Below are 20,258 nucleotides of genomic sequence, written 5' to 3' on the forward strand. Positions count from 1 at the left end.
TGTGCAGATCTGCCACTGATTCCAGGCAAGGCTCTTCATCCGACTTTCCCCATTGGTAAACTGGGAATATTTCCCCCCCAGAAAAAGCCCTTTGACCTCTAGGTGAACAGTGCTCTGAGGGGTAATATATTACAGATATTAACCTTTCATGCTCTGTCTGTTAGTATAGCCTGTGCTGGGTATGACTACAGGTTAGGGAGGGAGCCAGCAAAACTCTACTGGAAGCTTCATGCTCGAGCTACCCGTATTATTGAAATCTTCTCCCTGCCCATAGAGAGGCCGTGAGGTGAGGAAGAATGAGATCTGCGCACACTGTTCCTGTGTCAAATGATTTGATGCTAATGTAAACTCCTTTGGAAAGCTGTTCCTTCCATGACGACTGTCTCTCCCCCTATGGAGCAGTCCTTTCAGGCAGCATGCATCTGAAGCAGATACACCACTCTGAGAGCAGAGATGGAGAATATGCTCTGAAGAGGTTCACAGCTAACTAGAGCTCAGTGATTGTCTTCTGCCGTGGCAGCCAAACACCAACATGAATTTCAAACCAGAGGAGCCATTGCAATACCCTAACTGGCAGCTTGAGAGATTTATTCATCATTAAATGCCATTTAATCACCATGCCAGCAGTCCTGTACACACAAGCTATTGCTGCTGCTATCTGATCACAAGCAATAAAAGTTCACGGTGGTGATAAGTTATCAGTGCTTGCACTTGAGAAGCTGCTGTGGGTAGAGAGGGCAGTCCTCCAAAGTGTTTCCAGCCTGTTCAGCCAGCTGTGGGATGAGATTCCCATAGCAGCCTGTGGCCGTTTCCAAGGGCATCATGTAGAGCAACTCATAGTGCTGGTCAGTTCTAGTCTTCTGAGGAAGTGGGATCTTTGCCCTTGCTGTGACAGTAGGACCTGTGGAGCGTTAGTCGTCTGTAGCTGGGTCCATGTTTCAGCTACCGAGTGAGCCAGAAGGGGTCTCCTTCCCTTTATCCACACCCCTAGCGTGACGCTAGTGGTGGATAGTAATGACCCTTATTAGAATGCCTACTGCGAGTACAGCAATAGCTGCGGTGACGGCCAGCCCGCGCCGTATGATCAGCTGCTTCACAGACAGCATTTCACCCACAGTGGAAAGGGCAGGCGTGGCTTCCTGGAGCGTTAGCCGGTACGTCTGACCCTCGGTCTTAGTGATGCGCGTCAGAACAACGCCGTTCGGGGCTTCTGCTTCCACTGCAACACAGAGGAGGGGCAATGGTACTGCTCAGGCTGTAGAACTGAGTTGCCAGCTGGCAGCGCTAGGATAGCCGGCAGAGACTTCACAAATGAAACTGCTCCCTGGCCCAATGCTGAAGATGTCTCTCTGGGAGCACTGTCCTTAAACTGCTTCCTTACAACCCAGATGATCCCCTCCTCTTCTGCCTTTACGCCTCAATTCCCATTCTTCTAGCTGGTGTTTCCCTCCTCTCCAAAGCCTGCAGGAAGAGCCCTGTGCCCGCCCCTCACTACAGGGTGCAAAGGAAAATAGAGCTGAGCAGACCGAGCACTTATTAGAAGTAGGAGGGGTTTTGCTGTCTCTGCTCTTTAAAACCCGTTGATTGTTTTAAGATAAGCTGGATTGCAGGCCTGCTGCAGAAGGGAACAGGCTCCACCCTCCCAGGTGCTCTGGGCTCAGCCTACTGCTGCTGGTGCCTAGAAATTCCACTTGGTGAGCAGCCTAGATCTTCATGGGTCGAGAGACAGCAGCTCTAAACCAGCACGGGCGAGAGTCCACTCAGCCCAGAGCTATGCGGCGACACCCTTAGTTTCCCTGCAGGTATGTCAGGTTTCCACATTGGGACTTGAGGATTCCTTTCCTAACACTAGCCCTAGCGTGGCTTGCACTGTAACTAGTGCAAAGCATGGTAATGCTGCTTTTACGCATTCTATAATCAACGCACTTAAAATCAGCTTCCCCCAAACTGCTTAGACATGTGCACACATACTGCCCAACATACTTGCCGAGAACGGGAGTGATTTTAGTTAGCTACCCACTGGGCAGCACTTCAGTTACTCAGGAGTCATATATGTGCTACCTGAACATCTGCAGGTCACAATTAGGGTGACCAGATGTCCTGATTTTATAGGGACAGTCCTGATTTTTGGTCTTTTTCTTATATAGGCTCCTATTACCTCCCCCTTCCCCCCCCCCCGTCCCAATTTTTCACACTTCTTGTCTGGTCACCCTAGTCACAATATTAGGCCATTAGTAAATCAACCCTGTTCCCTACCAGAGGGGAGCGCCATCTTGTGTGAGACAGGAGCTGAGTTCAAATCCTTGCCGGCCAACTGGCTCACACCTGCCCGTTGCTGAGCCTAGGAACATAAACACACTGTACAGTACTCAGACGATCACTGTTGTATGCAGCAGGTTAGAAGGGAAAATGTATTTGTCTTAAAAAGCAAGTTTTACTATCACCTTTCAGATATACGGTTTGTCTCACAGGAGCTATTACTGCCTGGCCCTGAGATTTGTGTTACATGAATATGGAGCTTTTACTGGCGTGGATGTTGTGAGTAAAGAAAGAACCCAGAGAGCAAACCCAGATCAAAAAGTATCCAAGGGCTGAGAGGTTTAAGTTGCTTGTGTGTGTTTTATCCAAACTGGTTTGCTCATGAGCTCTCTATCCAGAGTTGGCATTAAAACCCCGCAAGGACCCAGTGAGTTATAGGTGACCTGAACTGCTTTCAACTATATATGAAAAACTAGCAGGAGCCCAAATCATGAATAGAAGCTCTGGCTACACAAACCCCTTGCGTTAAGCCAAAATAGCTACAGATCAGTTTTCATGGTGCTGTCCAGCCTTCTCCTGCAACATGGAAGCATTCAGCAGTGCGGGGTCTGGCACCTTTTGCTGGGCTTTGTGTGCTCAGGCTGGCAGCAAAGGTTGCAGGAGCTCCGTGGAACTCAGAACAGGGCCAGGAAGAGGCCTTCCTTCCCTTCCCCTTTAACCACATGGCCAGCTGGCTCCCTGCCATGGGAACAGAGCGACCCCACTCGTGGTTAACGCGTTGAGAAGAGTGACTGGGGAGGCCCCTAAAGGAGTAACTGATTATTGATTAGTCAGGAAGGATAGATATGGTGACGAGTGTTAGCCAGTCATCGTGATTCTAACATTAATATTTAGTCAGAGCTGTTAAAGGCAGGAGTGGCCAATATGGTGGCATACCAGGGCAGAGAACCTCACCCAAGGGCTGCACTGAGCCCACTGCTGCTGTCTAAGTCACCGCTATTCAGGGACCCGAAGATGTTTCACTAATAGGTCTGCGCCATCACCCCCGGCCCCCCCCTTGTACACATGCCCGATACAACCTGCAATACACTAAAGTAAAGCTGGTTACCTCCTCGGAGGCCCTTTTCCAGTTCATCCGCCCAATGTAGATGACGGAGCAGCTGGCTGGGATAAAGGCGCTGATCAGCAAGCCGACCCAGAGGCCTGGGAGAGGAAACGCTGGCGTTAACCAGACGAACTCGCTCGGTCCCCAGATGAAAGCTAGGGTGGCAGGTGCTATAGAAACACTTCAGATGGAATCTCCTCCTGGCCCTGCAAGCCTGTGTCTCCCGCTGCTTTGCTGCCTACACACGCCCAGCATGGGCCCGAACACTTAGGATTGGGCCACCAGGGAACTGGGGAATTGCTCCTGCCATATGCTTGGCCTCGCTGTACCTGGTGGGGAGCTGCGCAACACTGCCACCTAGTGGCCACTGCTGCACAGTACAGTCAGGGCCCTTAATACTACACCTGCCTGCTCAGGTGGTTCCTCCCCAATCCTAGGAGGGACTCCCAAGGGAAGATCCAGGCCCAAAGGAACCCAGCCAGGGAGAGGCCCTGAGCAGCCCAGCCAGCCTAGGGGATCTCCTGTTTCTGCCAGACTCCCCCAGGTAAGGAGGGAAAGGGGGTGTTAACCAGCCAGGTGTAGATGAATACGGTGGTGGGAGGGAGATGGAATGGGGGGGGAGCTGGAGAGGACACTGGTGTTGAAGCCGAGGTTGGGTTGTGGGGGGCAGGGAACTAGGGGGGTTGTGGGGGCGGCCGCAGCCCCTGGCTTGAAGTGGTTTCCATTATATACAGGGTTTGCAGTTTGGGTCAATGGCTCCCAGCACCCCTGGGGGGTGGGGAGGAAGAGATGCATTTTTGGGGGGGAAGATGGAATTTTTCTTGGGCTGTCAGACAGCGATGGAACTGTTCTGGGAGGCGGCGGGTGCGAGATGTGGGCTGTGAGGGGGTTGGGTTTTTAGGGGGGGCTGGAGGCTGGATGGAATTTGGGCTGTTTCAAGGAGGGGCGAAGGGACAGAAGACAGCTCACTGGGGTCCCTTCTGGCTTTGGAATCTTTGCTTCTAAAGCACATTTCAGCTGAGTTTAGTATGCACCAAACAGGCGCAATGTCCCAAACCCACTCCCTCGAAACCCACCCCCAGCCTCCGACCCCACCCCTCTACCAACACCAGCCAGCACAAGGACGGTGTAACCTTTAGGCGCATTTTAAAGGCACTAAAGCTTTTATGCCTTGGGTTAAAAAAAAAAAAAAAAGCAGCCAAGAGACATGGCCAAAGGCAGGGTAACAACTTAGCCCTGTTCCTGGGACACGACCAGTGGCGTCTAACCTAGAACATCTGGAGCTGGGCTCGTTTTGCCCTGGGATTTTGGCCTCTGTATTTCCAGGGCTAAAGGGCCAATTCCCTTTCCCCCCCTTCCGATGTTTGTACCTATCATTCCAATCCTGGCCACGAACAACAGCACGCTTCCCAATGGCAGGCCCACGGCGTAGTAGCCAACAGCATTCAAGATCGCGCCGATCTTCTGCTTCCCCACGCCTCTTAGCACGCCGCTGGTTACGCACTGCAAGGGGGGAGGACAAGACGACTCTGAAGGATGTGTGCTGGTTGCACTAAGACCCCTAGGCTCGGTGCTGGCTGCAGCAGCTGCCCACACATATTGGTTGCTTTACTTGTCCTTATTGACCCCTATCGAACCCCGGGGGGTGGGGGGGAACACCCTCACCACAGCTGAGCCCTCACTTCATGGCTGGTTGCAGCCAGGCAGCTGGTAACCCCTGGAAGCTTGTATAAGAGCCTCGCCCCAGGAGAACCTGCTTTCTTCAATCCAGCCCCTGGCAGCCATGGGCTGCTTCCAAATGACCACGGTTTGTCTCTCTTCTGTACTCACTGCTCTGTCTCCTGCTCACAGACCATCCACACAGTAATTCCTGTAGGCCCAAAGGTAGGGAATGTTTCCTGCGTTCCTTCCCTTCTTTCCCCATACCTACCCCCTCCCTTCCATCTGAATGCACCATAAACTATTAGCCCTGCTATTACAAGATTTTCCTTTTGGCCAGTTTCCCCATTACATCGGATGTATTCGTTCCTCCGAGTCCGTCCCTAGGGCCTGTGAACTTGGAGGCAGACATTACTCAGGCTCTTAGCCATGAGCTCTGAATTCTCTCCTTGATCAACCTGGAACTGAATCCCACCAGTGTCAGAAATACCGTCTGATAGCAAATGCAGCAGCACAGCTAATTCCCTGAAGTACTTACACAGCCGGCTTCAAACACGTGGACGGCCACGTACACTGGCATAACCCAAGCCACCAGGGCAATGATCTCTCTGTTTGAGGAATGAAGGAGGCAATCAGGCTTAGAAATAAAGTGCATCTGTCACAGCTCAACTAATTCGTGCCCCTAACACATTGCTGCATTCTGTACAACCTGCTGACCCTCACAGGCTTGCACCAACGTGCCCGGAGAGAGACCTGCTTACAGCACACGCTTTATAGTGCAACCGAGCCCAACGGTACTACAGGGCCGTACCGCAGGCTGGGACTAAACTGTGAGTTACAGGAAGTTCTGAGCCTCGTTTCTGCTGCTGCATTGGGAAAAGTCAGCCGCTCATAAATCACTCTTCGCCCTGGGCTGGCTGGTCTTCAACCAGCGATTGAGGGTTTCGGGCGTCTTCGTGTGTGATCAGGAAAATCAGTTGGGCCAGGTGGCATCTGCACCGCCCTGCTAACTACGCTTTTCGCAGCAGGCTTTCCCCTGTGACTTGATCAGCTGACGTCTCCCGAAACAAAATTCACTCAGATTCAAATCAAGAGGAACATACACCAAGGCGCGCTCTCTTTCGAGTGAAGCCCGGCTCAGATGCAGCATCATTTTTCCAGTGAGATCCCGGCTTTGTACTCGGATGACTAAGGGAGACTGTGCGTAGGAGAAGGCAAGTGTGTCCACCCCATGCGCTAAGGTCCCCTGCAGTCACTGGGAACCTTTCCCCTGACTTCAGTGGGCTTGGGAGCAGGCTCTTCTAAGCCTCCAAACAAGTCTTCCCTTGGCTCAATCTTTAATAGTGACTTGTCATCTTTGTTCTGAAAGGACTGTAGTACTGAATTGGAGCAACTCACCTGTCACTGGTAAATATGTATCCCAGCACATCCTTTGTGGCTGCTAATATGACGCCCACCACCAGGCAAAGAAACCCTGAAAAGCAGAGTCAGGAGTCAGTCGAACAGAGCAAGCACAAGCTGACGACTACGTGAAATCCAGTTCCTGTCAGAACCTGAGCAACCTGGCTCAGGCCACAAGCGTAAACAAAACCGGGGCTGTCACCCTGGTCCCTAGGTGGAGAACTGAGGTGCAACTGGCACAGATTGGTGTAGGAAGCTTGCAAAAACAGCTGCCCTTGCTATGCCCGGCACTAGGAAGAGCCATGAGCGTCTCGCTTTGACTGGCACCGTAGCATATGGACTGAGCCCCCACTCCCTGGCCACCGAGGAGGGGTGGAGCCAGTGCAGAGTCACGTACCTGTGCACAGCATGCTGGTGGTGGAAGATCTCTTGGCCTCCTCTATGTTCCCAGCGCCCAGCGCGTTCCCCACCTGAATGCTGACGGCTATGCTGAGTCCGTAGTGAATCTGAAATCCCAAAGCACCGACACACGTTGGTCTGGGGAGGGGACGTCGTGGGCGACAGTGACCCAGGGGGACAAGTGTTACAACCCCTCCAGCCGAGACAATCGCTCGGAGGCGGCCGTGAGCTAATGAAAGTGAATGTGGAGAGAGCTCTGCAGAGCAGGAGGCAAAACTTTAGGTCAGGCAGAGGGAGGGGCTACAGCCAGGTGTAATCGGCGCCCGGGCAGGGGCTCTCATCCTGCCTCTGACCCCGATTCCCATCTGTGACCTTGGGCAAGTCACTTCACCTCCCAGCCTCAGTTTCCCCATCTGTAAATAAGGGAGAACACTGGCCTGCCTGACAGCTGGGGAGTACTGATAACGTCTCTCTAAACCCCAAACTGCTGGGTATTATGGATTGACAGGCCAGGAGCAGGAGACAGGCACAGGTCTGGGCACTTGTGGAAGCTGGGCCCAGGAGACAGATGTGGGACATGTTTGGGACTGACTGCAGTTAAGGCTAATACTTCAGTCTGAGTGGCTGTCTGGTGACAGGCGTTGGTGTCGTTCTGCCTTAGGCTGATGGCCTCTAGCGCCATCAGGGCTAGTTAGGGGCTGGCTCCGTTTGCTGGATGAACAGGTTTAAGGAACGGTGTAGAAGGCGCCTGGGGGCTGCTGCTAGGCTTGTGAGTCCCTCCTCGCCCCCACGGAGCATCTTCTTGGGAATGGCCAGAGCAGCTACAAATGAATGCAGATATTAGCCCCTCTCGACTGAGCCTGGGACTCAGATCTGGCATTGACTCCCTGCTCTGCCACCAGATGCCCTGTGCGACCCCGAGCAAGTCTCTCTGGGCCTCGCCTCCCGCCCTGCCCACTGTGGATACTTCCTCTGCCTATTTCGACCGTAAGCGCGTCAGAGCAGGGGCTGTCTCGCATGGCTTGTCAGCGCCCAGCACAATGGGGGGCTCTCTCAGGGGGGGCCTTTAGGTGGTGCAGGAACGTAAATAATAACCCCGAATTCTTACCATGTACGACACCGTGGACACCTCATAAATGATGGATTGTGCGGAAAGCTCCACTACACTCAGCAGGCCTGAATTCGGGGGGAAAACAACAGAATTTTGTAGTTTGCTCCCCAGAAAAGGAGCCTTTCAAAGAGGAGGTGAAACGTCAGCAGATCGGTGGCTCTCAACCTGTCCGGACTCCTTTCAGGAGGCTGGTTTGTCTTGCGTACCCCAAGTTTAAAAACTCCCTCACTCAAAAACTACTCGCCTACAACATCACACACAAAGATACACAAGTGCCACAGCATGCTAGTACTGAAAAACTGCTGCTGTTCTCCTTTTTACCATATCATTATAAACTAAATCGACTGGAAGATAAAGATTGTACTTACATTTCAGTGTATAGTCTATACAGCAGTGTAAACAAGTCATTGTACGAACTTTTAGTTTGTACTGACTTCGCTAGTGCTTTTTATGTAGACAGTTGTAAAACTAGGCAAATATCTAGCTGGGTTGATGTACCCCCAGGAAGACGTCTGAGTACCCCCAAGGGTACATGTACCCCTGGTTGAGAACCACTGTAGTGATCCTCCTTGGGGATGATATTTCTAGCACCCCATCAACATGCTCCTCCCATCACTAACCTATCAGGAAGCTTCCGATTTCGTAGGTCCACCACTCGATGCATATCATGAGCATGCTGGGCACAGCCAGAGTGATGAAGGTGTCCCACTCCTGGAGGCACTCGCTGGACCAGCCTGGGACAAGAAGATGAAGGGTGTAAAGAGTCAGCCTGGGGGGTCAGCACATGGAGAACCAGGAAGTGAAACTGACTGGGTCTATTTTCACTTTCCAGAGCAAGCGACGTGCAAAGAGAAAAAGCCCCGATTCAGATGCACCCAAACTCCAAGAGCGTTTGGAGTTGGCCCTAATCTCTTCGGGGCCTAGGCCATGTTAGAGAGAGTGCTAGGGACCAGGTTGGACATTTCTGTAAATCCCAGGGGGAAACTGCCACCCTTTCCGTACTCAATGGGCCCTCCCAAGCCGCGCTGTAACCTCAGCAGGAACTCCAGCAATGGCGAGTGTGCTTTGTCCGTTAACACATCCCAGTGGGCCCAGAGAGCCCTAAGTGACACTCTCAAACCAAGACCCCAGTTCTACAGGTGACTCCTGCACCCGCGCAGAACAGCCAGCAGGATGGGATGGGTGCTGTTCTGATGGCAGCACGGGGACCTCTGGCAGCTTTAGAAGCGAGGTTCAGTTCCCCAGGAACGCTGCTCACCGACACGACTTTCTTTCCAGGCTCACCCAGCATTCGTGATACGCTCTGTCGATCTGAGCTGTAACTTACACAACGCGGCATCTGGCAGACAGGCTTATACCAAGGTTAATATTAACCCTTCTCACCCACGGAATTAAAATCAATGGAAGGGGGAGCTGAGAGGGTCTCCCATGGGAAGCAGAGAGTTTTGCAGACACACGAGAGCATAACAGAAAGATACTACACCTCCCCAGGTCTCCACATGGAGCTTCTTCGCAACAATGTACAGGAACAGGAAGATGGCTTGAGTGTACTGAGCAATAGTGTTTGCCCAGGCGGAACCCCTGGGAAAGGGACAGAGAAAGCCAGTTGGACTTTCTGCTCTTGGAGAGAGCCCTGTCTCGCCGGCAGTTGCTCTAGCTGCAGATAAAGCCTCGCTTAGGAGCTGAACCGAAGACACTTGCGCAGACGACAAGAGCATCTCACCCACTCCACACCCAGCGTTGCATTGCTGAGCGGGTACTCAGTGAGTGGGGAGTTCACCTCCCTCTGAAGCGTTAGGAATCGGTCCCTTCAGGGGGCAGAATGCTGGGGTGGATGGACTAGACTAGCACCCCACCTGCTTATCCTCACGGGCTGGTTTGCTACGGCACGAACATCTCACTAGGTACGATCTGATTGGCTGGGACTCCCTATCCCAGAAGGCTCCATGGAACCCTTTGCTACCAGTCAGTTTCCAGCTGGCGTGTGTATATTTGCCCTGTGCTTTTACCCAGATAAATGACTCCGTCCTACAACAGCACTTTCCATCTCCCAAGCATTGCACAAACAGGAACTCACAGCTGCTTCACTTCCTACGCTAATGCTTTTGGGTCCTGAAGTCCTGCCTCCGTCACAGCCAGTGCTGAGAGAGCAAGTGGGGGTTTTACAGAGAAAGGACGTCAAGGCAGTGTCTGTTCTGTATCTGGTGAACGTACCCAGTGAGAGGGGACTGCATTTCTGCAATGGCCAATGGGATCCCTATGGATCGCCTCAGGGCCTGGTTTTCTGGATGAAGAGAGCTAGTCATACCACTGGGCCAAATATTGGGCCCTTGCTTGGTTTTATCCTTTAAGCAATGTCCCACTGGCCTCAGCTGGAAACCATGTGCAAGTTAAGAGAGCTTTAGTATCCTCTAGAGATCCAAGCTGTGTCTCAGTAGCCATCCGTGACCAAGTCACATTTGTTCACTTGGGCCACGATTTTTCACAGTGGCTAATGCTTTTGGGTGCCCAACTTGAGACACCTGTAAAGGGATCTGATTTTTCTGAAGTGCTGAGCATCTGGTCTCTGAAAAATCAAGCCCCTTGAAAGGAGGTCTCAAGTTGGCCCCCCAAAATCAGTACCACTCAGGATCGAGCCATAGCTGGACGTCTAGTTTCGGTCTTCCAAATATTCAGGCACTACTCACATGACTCCGAGGTCCAGCACGTAGATAAAGACATAGTTTGCAATGGCATTTATGATATTTCCAGTGATGCCACTTAGCACCTCCGGCCAGATTATCCTCTGAAATTAAACAAAATACAGATATGTGTTTTTTTCCAGGGCTCCTGGATTTTTGTTGCCTTGTCTAAAATATAAACATGGCTTCTGGAGAAAGGCGTATGTTCGTGCTTCACCAATCTGTTCAATACCAAACTCTTGGGTAGCAATGGAGGCAGATGAGAGTGGGGGAGTGACCGGGGAGGGTAGAACTGGTGATGCTGTGGTGGAATTTTATTCAAGAGAGCAGCCTTGTATTTGAGGGGAAGTAGCTCTGTATTCTGATTGGCTAGGAGCCTCCAGTTGTATCAGAATTATTGCTCTTTACAAACACCATTCAGGAAGCAGCGGGTTGAGTGGTGAGAGCAGGAGATCTGAGTTCTGTTCCCAGTTCCCTCATTAACTTGCCGTGTAATCCTGGGTAAGTAACGTAGGCCCAGATTTTCAAAAGGGGCCTCTAATTTAGGGTACCTTTAGTCTGTAGGTGCCCAAAATCAGAGCCCCAAGGCCTGATTTTCAGAAGCACTGAGCACCCATAATCCCTTTGAAGTCAGTGGGAGCTATTGGTGCTCAGCACTTCTGAAAGCCTGACCACAGATTTAGAGGCCACTCCTGAAATGTCTAGTTCTTAACTGTTCTGTGCCTCAGTTTCCCTACATGTAGACTAGGCATAATGGTACTTTGCACATCCTTGCAAAACGTGGCTGACATCCTCAGAGCTGTGCAAATATTGTTTCTGAGTGGCAGTTCTTACTGCAGAGAGCTCCTCAAAGAAGGAATACAGATGCAGAACTAATACCCTACCGTCCTGCTGCAGTTATTAGTTAGAGTCGGGAATGCCCACAAAACCCATCTAACCAGAACTGGCTACAAAGATTGACCTGTGGAAAATAAAGCCAGAGAGCAAAATTCACGATCGCTATTGCCTTGGAAAATAGGCGGCATGCAGCTGATCCACTGAAATATCAGCATGTGCAAAGTGAGACGATTCATTAGCTGGAATCTAAAAGGGCAGCTAAATGCATTTGGAGTGAACGCCAATGGGAAGGTCATGTCGGAAAACCTTTGTTTTTCCCGAACTCATAACAGAGGTAGGATTGGCCAATCATTAGCACAAATGCAAACGAAGCTGCTGCACTGAACCCAGGCCCTGGTGGTCGGCTCAAACTGCAGCACTAGGACCCTACCTGGCATGCGTTTTATATGTGCTACTGGACACGGTGCAAAACAGATGTGAGCTCTCGGGGCCAATTACCTGAGAGAGAAACCCTGCGCAATGGCACAGAATGAGAGATTTGCCCCCTTTACTCAACAAAGAGGTGAACGTGAAGGTAAAGGGGCAGCCTACCTGATTCTGCAAATATCTCGTCTCCAACTGGTACAGAAATGCGGCCTGCAAAAATCAGTGAATCAGACTGAGATCAGGGGACCGTTCAGAGCAGAGTCTAGAGATTACAGGAGAAGCAGAAAGCACAGTGCCCAGCTGGTGTTCCTGGGGCACAGGAAGGAGGGTCTGGTTTGGACGGCATCACTGCGGCTGGGGGTGCAGGACAAAAACGTACTTCCAGTGCCATTCAAAAGCCCTAGCAGGTAACAGAGCCCAGGGCTAACTGCAAAGTCAGGGTGAGATGCCGGATTCATCCTGCTCCCCACATTAAACCTACTAAGCCAGCTTGGTAAACTGGTAAATGAAAATTTAGCAGCCCCGGCACAAAAACCCTTAAGATGCTCTTGGACACTAGGGAAAAAATAACAGTAGTAATAACATTATCTATTCACTAGCCCTTGAAGAGAATGAAAAAGCGAAGAGAGTTTACTGGCCTGTCCTAAAAATCCCACAGAGCACTTGCCCGGGGCCAGTGCCCAAGTAGATCCTTGCGAGGCTCCACCCAGGGCTGTCCCCAATTTTGAACATTCCTGCAGGAAGGAGAGAGACTATTTCGCATGCAAGAAGCCACTGCAGGCGAGAAAGGGGCCATGGGACTCCATTGAGCTGAGGGGGCGGGCGCAGGCGGCATCTGGCTTTGGGCTCTGGGGGACGTGACTTCCTAGCAGTGACTGATCGAGAGAGTCGAGGGTAATGGGAACTTACGGGAAGAGCTGGGATAAAAATCATCACATAAACCTGGGTTAACCTGGGGGAAGATACAAAACCCCACAATTAGTACCAGGGCATCTTCCAAAACAACCCTCTTCCCCTGCCAGCCCTGGCCTGCCCCTCCGCGCTCGCTGGGTAATGTAGGGGGGTATGGGACCAGCAGGACCAACTATCCTCCACCTTCCTCCACTGCGGCTACACCTTCCTACCGAGCCACAGCTCAGTAGCATTGTTACAAAAAACGGCTCCCCTGCGGAGACCCGTTTGATAAGCTGCCTGCCTCGGGATAATCCACTGCTGTGCAAGAGGGAGGCAGAGAATTTGCCTTCAAAAGGCAGCAAGATTCAGGGCCAAATTCTGCCTTGGGTTATACCCATGGATGTGACCCCAATTAATACGATGGCAGGGCTACATGGGGCGAGCTGATGGCAGAACCCATCCAATAGGGAGAGAGGGGTTGCGCCAGTGTCGCCGAGGGCTGGGCCCGGCCAATGGAGGGGGCTACACTGGTGTCGCCGAGGGCTGAGCCCGGCCAATGGAGGGGGCTACACTGGTGTCGCCGAGGGCGGGGCCCGGCCAATGGAGAGAAGGGAGTGCTCCACCAGTGTCGCCGAGGGCTGGGCCTGGCCAATGGGAAGAAGGGAGTGCTCCACCAGTGTCGCCGAGGGCTGGGCCCGGCCAATGGAGGGGGCTATACTGGTGTCGCCGAGGCCTGGGCCCGGCCAATGGGGAGAAGGGAGTGCTCCACCAGTGTCGCCGAGGCCTGGGCCCGGCCAATGGGGAGAAGGGAGTGCTCCACCAGTGTCGCCGAGGGCTGGGCCAATGGGGAGAAGGGAGTGCTCCACCAGTGTTGCTGAGGGCAGGGCCTGGTACATGAGGGGGCTGCTCCGGTGTCACTGAGGCCTTAGCACGTAATGTAAGGCACCCGTCCCCTTGGTTTCTTGGAGAGAGTGTGACCCGCAGCATGGAGCTGTACAAACTGGAGCACACGCCCAACCTGGAGACCTCCGGGTCCTGCCGGACCAGCAGCAGGATCTGCTCGGTGTTGATGAAGAGAGCCCAGCAGGGGAAGCAGCAAAGCAGCAGGATGAGGGTGCCACGCTGCAGGATGGTCCCCACCCGCTTCATGTTCTTACCGCCATACGTCTGGAAAACAAGAGGTTAAATCCAATGGCATCCTTCAGCCACGCTCTCCACCTCCGACCCCTGGACTGCACTAAGAGTCTGCGGGGTCCATACAGGAACTGCACAGGAGTGTCGGGCGTCACCCACTGCCTATTGTAGCACAGGGGCATGTGAGGACTTTGAGGGTCATTAAAAACATGCCCTGGGATCCTTCAGTATCCATGCAAAGCAGGTAGGATGTGGTTTTTAGGGTGGTCTAAGACAGTGGTTCTCAAGCAGGGGTACATGTAGCCCTGGGGGTACTCAGAGGTCTTTCAGGGGGTACACCAACTCGTCTAGATATTTGCCTACTTTTACAACAGGCTACATAGAAAGCACTAGTGAAGTCAGTACAAACTAAAATTTAATACAGACAGTGACATGTTCATACTGCCCTAGATAGTATAGTATAATATACATACACTGAAATGTAAGTACAATATTTATATTCCAATTGATTTATTTTATAATCATGTGGTAAAAATGAGAAAGTCAGCAATTTTTCAGTAACTGTGCTGCATTTTTATGTTTGATTTTTGTAAGCAAGTAGTTTTTAACTGGGGTGAAACTTGGGGTACGTAAGACAAATCAGACTCCTGAAAGGGGTACAGTTGTCTGGAAAGGTTGAGACCCACTAGTCTAAAAGCTGCTACCACAGTGTGGCTCTCTGACCCCACTTAGTGGCTTATGAGTCTGTTACAGCCCTGGAGTTAATGGACCTGGTCCTTTTGCTACAGGAGTAAGAGGCTCATATCTTTAGATCCAGAAGTCCTGGGCTCAACTCCTGCAGCCAGATTGTCCTGGGAGAACATTGCCGTCTCATTCTGCAGAAGCATGACATGTGATTGATCCTTGCGAGATGAAGAGCCACATTGGACCCGGATGGAGCTTTGAACTGCATGTTCTAGGGCATCTAGGTAATTGCTTAGACAACCGAGTCATTCCTTGGTATGATCCTTTCATAGGATCTGCTCACCTGGGTGTCCTGAAGGGCAAAACCTATGGAGTTTGGAATTTCTAAGGGTTCAGCTACTTGGCTCTGACTCTTCCAGAAGCTCAGACACCAATTATGACAGCACTGTGCAATATAGGCGACTCTATTCAGCCAGTGTCTTTAAAAAAACACATCATCTCTAAAACAAAGAGATCAGAAACCAGCAGCTGTTACCTACCTGGGATATTAACGTGTCACATGCGGAAGATAAACCAACCCCCACAGAGATGCCAGTAACATTTATAACCTGGAAATAGTCATAATGATAAAACAACAGTGAAAAAACATGAAAGTGCAATTTCAGACGGTCACAGGTTTCATCTAGGGCTGGTTTTGAAAGGCAAAGGCGATGTCAAAGGTCCCCCTCTATCCCAGGCTGCTACCAGCCCTTCAGCTATCAACCCACTGCTCCAACTACCTAGTTACTGTTTGATAAGAGACGTTTAGTATACATGAGCTGGCATGAAAGGATACAACCTATGTAAAGACTCAGAACTAAAATACTTACAGCAATAGCAAGCGAGACGGAGGCCAACTCAACCTTCCCCAGATGGCCACAGAATATAGAGCTTACAATGTGTATCATAAAGACCAGCAACTGGATCAAGGTCTAGAAAGGGTGGAGGGGGAGGAAAAACAGAGATCATGGTGACTGCAGGCTGCAGAGTCCAGGGCGGGAATACACTGAGAGGCTCCCTGAGGACACACTCTTCCTGTACTGTACAAAAGAGAGCGGACGGGATTGTCCCCATTCAAATGGGTTTAACGAATGTTAGAATATTTAAAAAAACAACAACAAAACCCAACCCCCAGATTAAGCTGGTTTTAGGTTTATCCACCAGCCATTGGAAATTCTCTGCAAGACTCGGCTGATGCAATGACTCTCCGTCACCAACTCGTTTCCTTGCGGTTCTAGCCGGTCCCTGGTCAGCTCAGGGTTAATCACTCCACTTGACACTCCACGAGGGCTGGTGACATCAGACGCCAGCAGCTCTCGGTGTTTGGCGAAATCGGCCAGACTCTGATCTCGGCTACATCTGGGTAAGCCCGCAGTAATGCTGCCAAGCCCGGATTGGAACGGGAGCGACGGAGCTGCATTTCGACACCCCAGGCCCAATTTACACCAGAAATCTCACATTTGGTAATATCTGATCGGCTCCACTGGTGGGAAGAGTCTTAGTCTAGATGGGCCCCAAGCCGCTGCCACCATTTTAAATGCTGAAACTAGCCCTGCTCCATTCCCTTTGGGTCACAGCATCTCCTCAACCACCCCAGAGCAGCCTCCGGCTTGCCTCCTGCTCTATCGTGCGCAAGACACCTGCTCCAAGGCACACGCCAAGAAGCCTTCAGCAGTGCAGCCCGGGGAAGGCTGTGCCTGCACCCACGGATCTCTCGCTCCTTCCAGGAACAGGGGCTTTCCTGCTAGCATCTGTGATGTCTCGTTCCTTTCCCTCTCCAAGTGAGCACCATCCACCCGTGTCCCCAGTGCTGGGGGCTTCAACAGTGCCGCACTGTACCCAATCCTACGGTTCCTCCCTCCCTTTCCTCTCTCACCCATTCCCCCTTTGCTGATTATACCACAGGAAGCGGCGAGTGGTCATTTCGGCATGCAGCAAAGGGGAGAGGCAGGACCAGGGGATGAACTGAACCAGGGCTCTGAGCCTTGCAGTAAGAGGGGGCCTGGACTTACTAGGAGAACCAGTGGACGAAGGGTGAGTGCTGAGCTGAGCTGGGCTGGCCAGCTTGCCTGCCTGCTAAGGGAGGAAGATCCAGGATGGGGCAGGAAGGACGACGAGAGTCAAACCCCCAAATGCCACTTAAAACCTACAAAAGCAGCAAAGAGTCCTGTGGCACCTTATAGACTAACAGATGTATTGGAGCATGAGCTTTCGTGGGTGAATGCCCACTTCTTCGGATGCATGTGGGTATTCACCCACGAAAGCTCATGCTCCAATACATCTGTTAGTCTATAAGGTGCCACAGGACTCTTTGCTGCTGTTTACAGATCCAGACTAACACGGCTACCCCTCTGATACTTAAAACCTACAGGAGCTCATCCCCTGGAAGTCTGGAATCCATCCAGCAGCCCCTCGCCCCCCAGCAAGGAGGATTCAAACCCATGTGACTCAGGGCTCTGCTGATCCAACTTGAGGGGACCCGCCTGCACCAATTCACTGGGCAAACGCAAACCCGGCTATCTCTAGCCCTCCCTCGCCTCACCAATGGCCCCGACAGCACCAGCAGCTTCTTCGCCTCTTCCCAGAAGTTGAATGGGATCAGCTGGCGAATCCAGCAGCTGCTCTTCTGCCCGCAGCCGGAGGATGGCGCGGGCAGGACGATGCTCCTGGCATCTCTGAAGGGGTTCTCATCAGTGGGGCCCGCGAGCTCCATGCTGCCGCTGCTCCAGGGAATAACTAACCCTCTTTTCCTTCCCCGTTGGTTAAACCCGTTCGATTCACCTGACCCGAGCGGGCGACCGTTACGTAACCGCAGCAGAGTGCACTTCAGTCATGGCTGAGCGAGCATGCCCCTATCCGCCACCCCCTCTTGCTGGCACAGCCCGAGAACAGGTGATGAGTAAAGTCCCTGGGACACATGGAGGAGGAGCAGGAGCAGGACAGCCTCCATCAGAGTCGGATACTGTTCTAGGTATGCTTGGTTCTGCCTCCACGCAGGGGGGTGGCCTAGATGACCTCTCGAGGTCCCTTCCAGCCCTGCACATCTATGATTCTATGTCAGGGTGGCATGGACAGCCCTGATGGGGGCAGCTGGAGACAGCAACCTCTGGGGATGGGGAATTCCTGCAGCCAGACTGCCTTGTGATGTTGTCTTGCATGCTAAGCAAGGCTGGTACCGGCCCATAATTGAATGGGAGGTCTAAGGACAGAAGAGGTGCTGCAAAAAGTGTCATGGCTGATCTGGAAGGTGGCATTCCTCTTTCTGAGTCAGTACTCAAGTAAAGCTCCTTAATTAACCCATGGCACTTAGCACGGGTGTCCTGGCCATGGGCTTGCGTGCTGGATGCAGTGGGGATATGTGGGCTGAGGAAGGAAAGCGGGATTTGTCCCCTGTGGATTTCACGTTGCTGCCTGAGGCCTTGTCTGCACTGGCAATTGTTTGTATGGCAGCAGTGCCAGCTGCCCTCGAGGTCCCATTATGCTAAGCGCTGTACAAACACGGTGAGAGAGAGTCCCTGCCAGAGCACTTGTCATCACCAGGAACAAGCTGGAAAGGGAGCGGGAGGTGAAGGGACTTCAGATCAGTGTCAGGGCCAGGAACAGAACCCAGGTTTCTGACTAACAGTGGAACCAGACTGCTGCACAGGCATAGCCAGGACTCTGGGGTTTTTTTTTTGTTTTTTTACCACCACGCCATCTAGATCTGTGCAGAATAGAATTAGAGGGGCCGGGGGTAACAATGCTGGAGTCCTGTCTACACTGCAGCTTCCACCGGTACTGAACTGTGTCACGGGCAAGCAGCGTAGCCAGTGCAACTTACACATCCTCTGGTTCCACTGAGAGAAGGCACACGCTTTCTGCCATGCTGTTGCTGCTAGGATCTGACTCCATTGCAATCAGTGACAAGGCACCCAGTGACTTCAATGGATGCAGGATTAGGCCCTTCAAGAGCTGCCCCCCTATTATTTTGGTTGGCTGAGGCTTTCACCTGATCCCTTCCAGTGACGGTTGTGCTGTCCTCTTTATAGAGTCTCGTGGTTGCTCCCCAAATCACCTGGCTCCTAACTTTGGATTAGTCTATCTGCAGTTGGGACGCAGCCCCACACAGAGATCTCTGCTCCTCTCTAACATTGCTTGATTCAGTTCCAAGCTTGCTCACTCCTGCTGAAGGAAACCGTTGTTGCCTTTTAGCCTAGCTGTGTTAATGAAAAACCAAGGCTGGGGGAAGCAGGTCAGAGGGGATGCTGGTCCTATAGCTTGTAAGTCTGGCCTCCCCCCATGTTCACAGGGTCAGTGCTGGGGATTTCATTCAATGTATAAGCCATTGTACCCTTACACTGCCTTGCTTTGTTCTCTTGCTTTCCCTGCTAGCTGCAGTTCTACCCCCGGCATTCATCTGGTGAAATGAACATTAATTTGGCATCTGATTTCTCTCTGCGTGAAAGGTTTTGCCTTCTGGGACTTTCTGCATTCAAACAGACTCAGCCTCTGCCAATTTCTTTCCCCCCGTCCTGTGTTAGGATTGCCCTTTAGTCCCTAACCTCATTTGTATTCTGGTCATTCTCACAGTGACCTTTGCTACAGGTTACTCATCCATAGACATTTCTTACTGCACAAGTCTGGGCCAGGTAATGGGAGTCCAACTCCCTGTTCCTGCACTGTGGGGCCAACGACTGCAGTGATGCAAAGCGTCTCAGTGCATGAATCACATGCAAGCAAAATTCCGAGCTGACCCCTGCACTACAGTGCAGAGAGGGGCAGGTATTTCTACTACTGTCCCATCTGCCCCTAGGCTGAACAGGGGGAGATGGAACAGCAGTTAGCGTGTCTGCACCCATCTCCAGGAGGGCTACGTTACTCATTGTATATAGCTCAGTGGTTTGAGCATTGGCCTGCTAAACTCAGGGTTGTGAGTTCAATCCTTGAGGGGGCTTTTTAGGAATCTGGGGCAAAAATCTGTCTGGGGATTGGTCCTGCTTTGAGCAGGGGGTTGGGCTAGATGACCTCCGGAGGTCCCTTCCAACCCTGGTAGTCTATGATTCTATTGTTCTGAGTTTAGACTAGATCGAAGATTGACCTGGACGAAGAAGCTGGGAGTTCAGATTAGGTGACGGGGTTTTGTGGATCTCTTCTACTCAAGACTTAGTAAAGCATTTCTTAACCAGCAGTCACTGTAGTTCATCAAACCCTCACACTCACTGGAGGGAGCCAGAGAAGAATCCCAGCACGGTGTCACACACATGGACCCGGTTGCAACCATGTGCCACTTCTGTAGTTAGAAAAGCCAGCTAAGCAACGGCAGCCAAGGGCAATTCAAGACATATTGCTAACAAGTGCGCATGGCTCAGTGATGTGGATGCAGCGGCTTAAGGGGAGAGACGTTGGTTTCAGGATGAGTCAGTTTGTTGGAATGGGACTCAGTCTAACGAACTGGAGACCGTTGTATTTGTTTCAATACCAGTTAGCGATGATAGAGCAGGTTTTGCTGCGTGCGTCGCTCTGGCTTGAAAATCCAGAGGAAAAGTGGATTGCTAGTAATGTGTCCATTGGAGTGCATAGCACCAAATGCATAGTTACGAGATCCAGACATACATTTTCCTGATGATACTTTTCTTGGATCATGCTGGGG

The 20,258-nt window shown here is 51.9% G+C and overlaps 1 protein-coding gene across 1 annotated transcript; it reads right to left on the minus strand.

Moving 5' to 3' along the window:
* Positions 1-998: 998 nt before the first annotated feature.
* Positions 999-17,342, minus strand: LOC135890756 (multidrug and toxin extrusion protein 1-like). Its single transcript, XM_065418172.1, has 17 exons — positions 17,172-17,342; positions 15,460-15,561; positions 15,130-15,198; positions 13,791-13,939; positions 12,788-12,830; positions 12,044-12,088; positions 10,622-10,719; positions 9,418-9,515; positions 8,555-8,668; positions 7,932-7,999; positions 6,822-6,930; positions 6,422-6,497; positions 5,562-5,631; positions 4,735-4,867; positions 3,368-3,462; positions 2,257-2,341; positions 999-1,219 (listed from the first exon to the last, which is right to left on the minus strand). Exons 1-17 carry the CDS (start codon positions 17,340-17,342, stop codon positions 999-1,001), a joined length of 1,746 nt encoding a protein of 581 aa, XP_065274244.1.
* Between the last annotated feature and the right edge of the window lie 2,916 nt (positions 17,343-20,258).

The sequence above is a fragment of the Emys orbicularis genome, chromosome 17 (genome assembly GCF_028017835.1).
Source record: "Emys orbicularis isolate rEmyOrb1 chromosome 17, rEmyOrb1.hap1, whole genome shotgun sequence".
Classification (NCBI taxonomy): domain Eukaryota; kingdom Metazoa; phylum Chordata; order Testudines; family Emydidae; genus Emys; species Emys orbicularis.

Bases quoted from the DNA above. Each gene is read 5' to 3' on its own strand.
- LOC135890756 (XM_065418172.1), bottom strand. From the start codon at position 17,342: ATGGAGCTCGCGGGCCCCACTGATGAGAACCCCTTCAGAGATGCCAGG. The intron at 6,931-7,931 runs GTAAGAATTCGG...TTGGGATTTCAG, and splicing joins TGTCCACGGTGTCGTACATG to ATTCACTACGGACTCAGCAT. The intron at 4,868-5,561 runs GTAAGTACTTCA...CCCCCCTTGCAG, and splicing joins ACGTGTTTGAAGCCGGCTGT to TGCGTAACCAGCGGCGTGCT.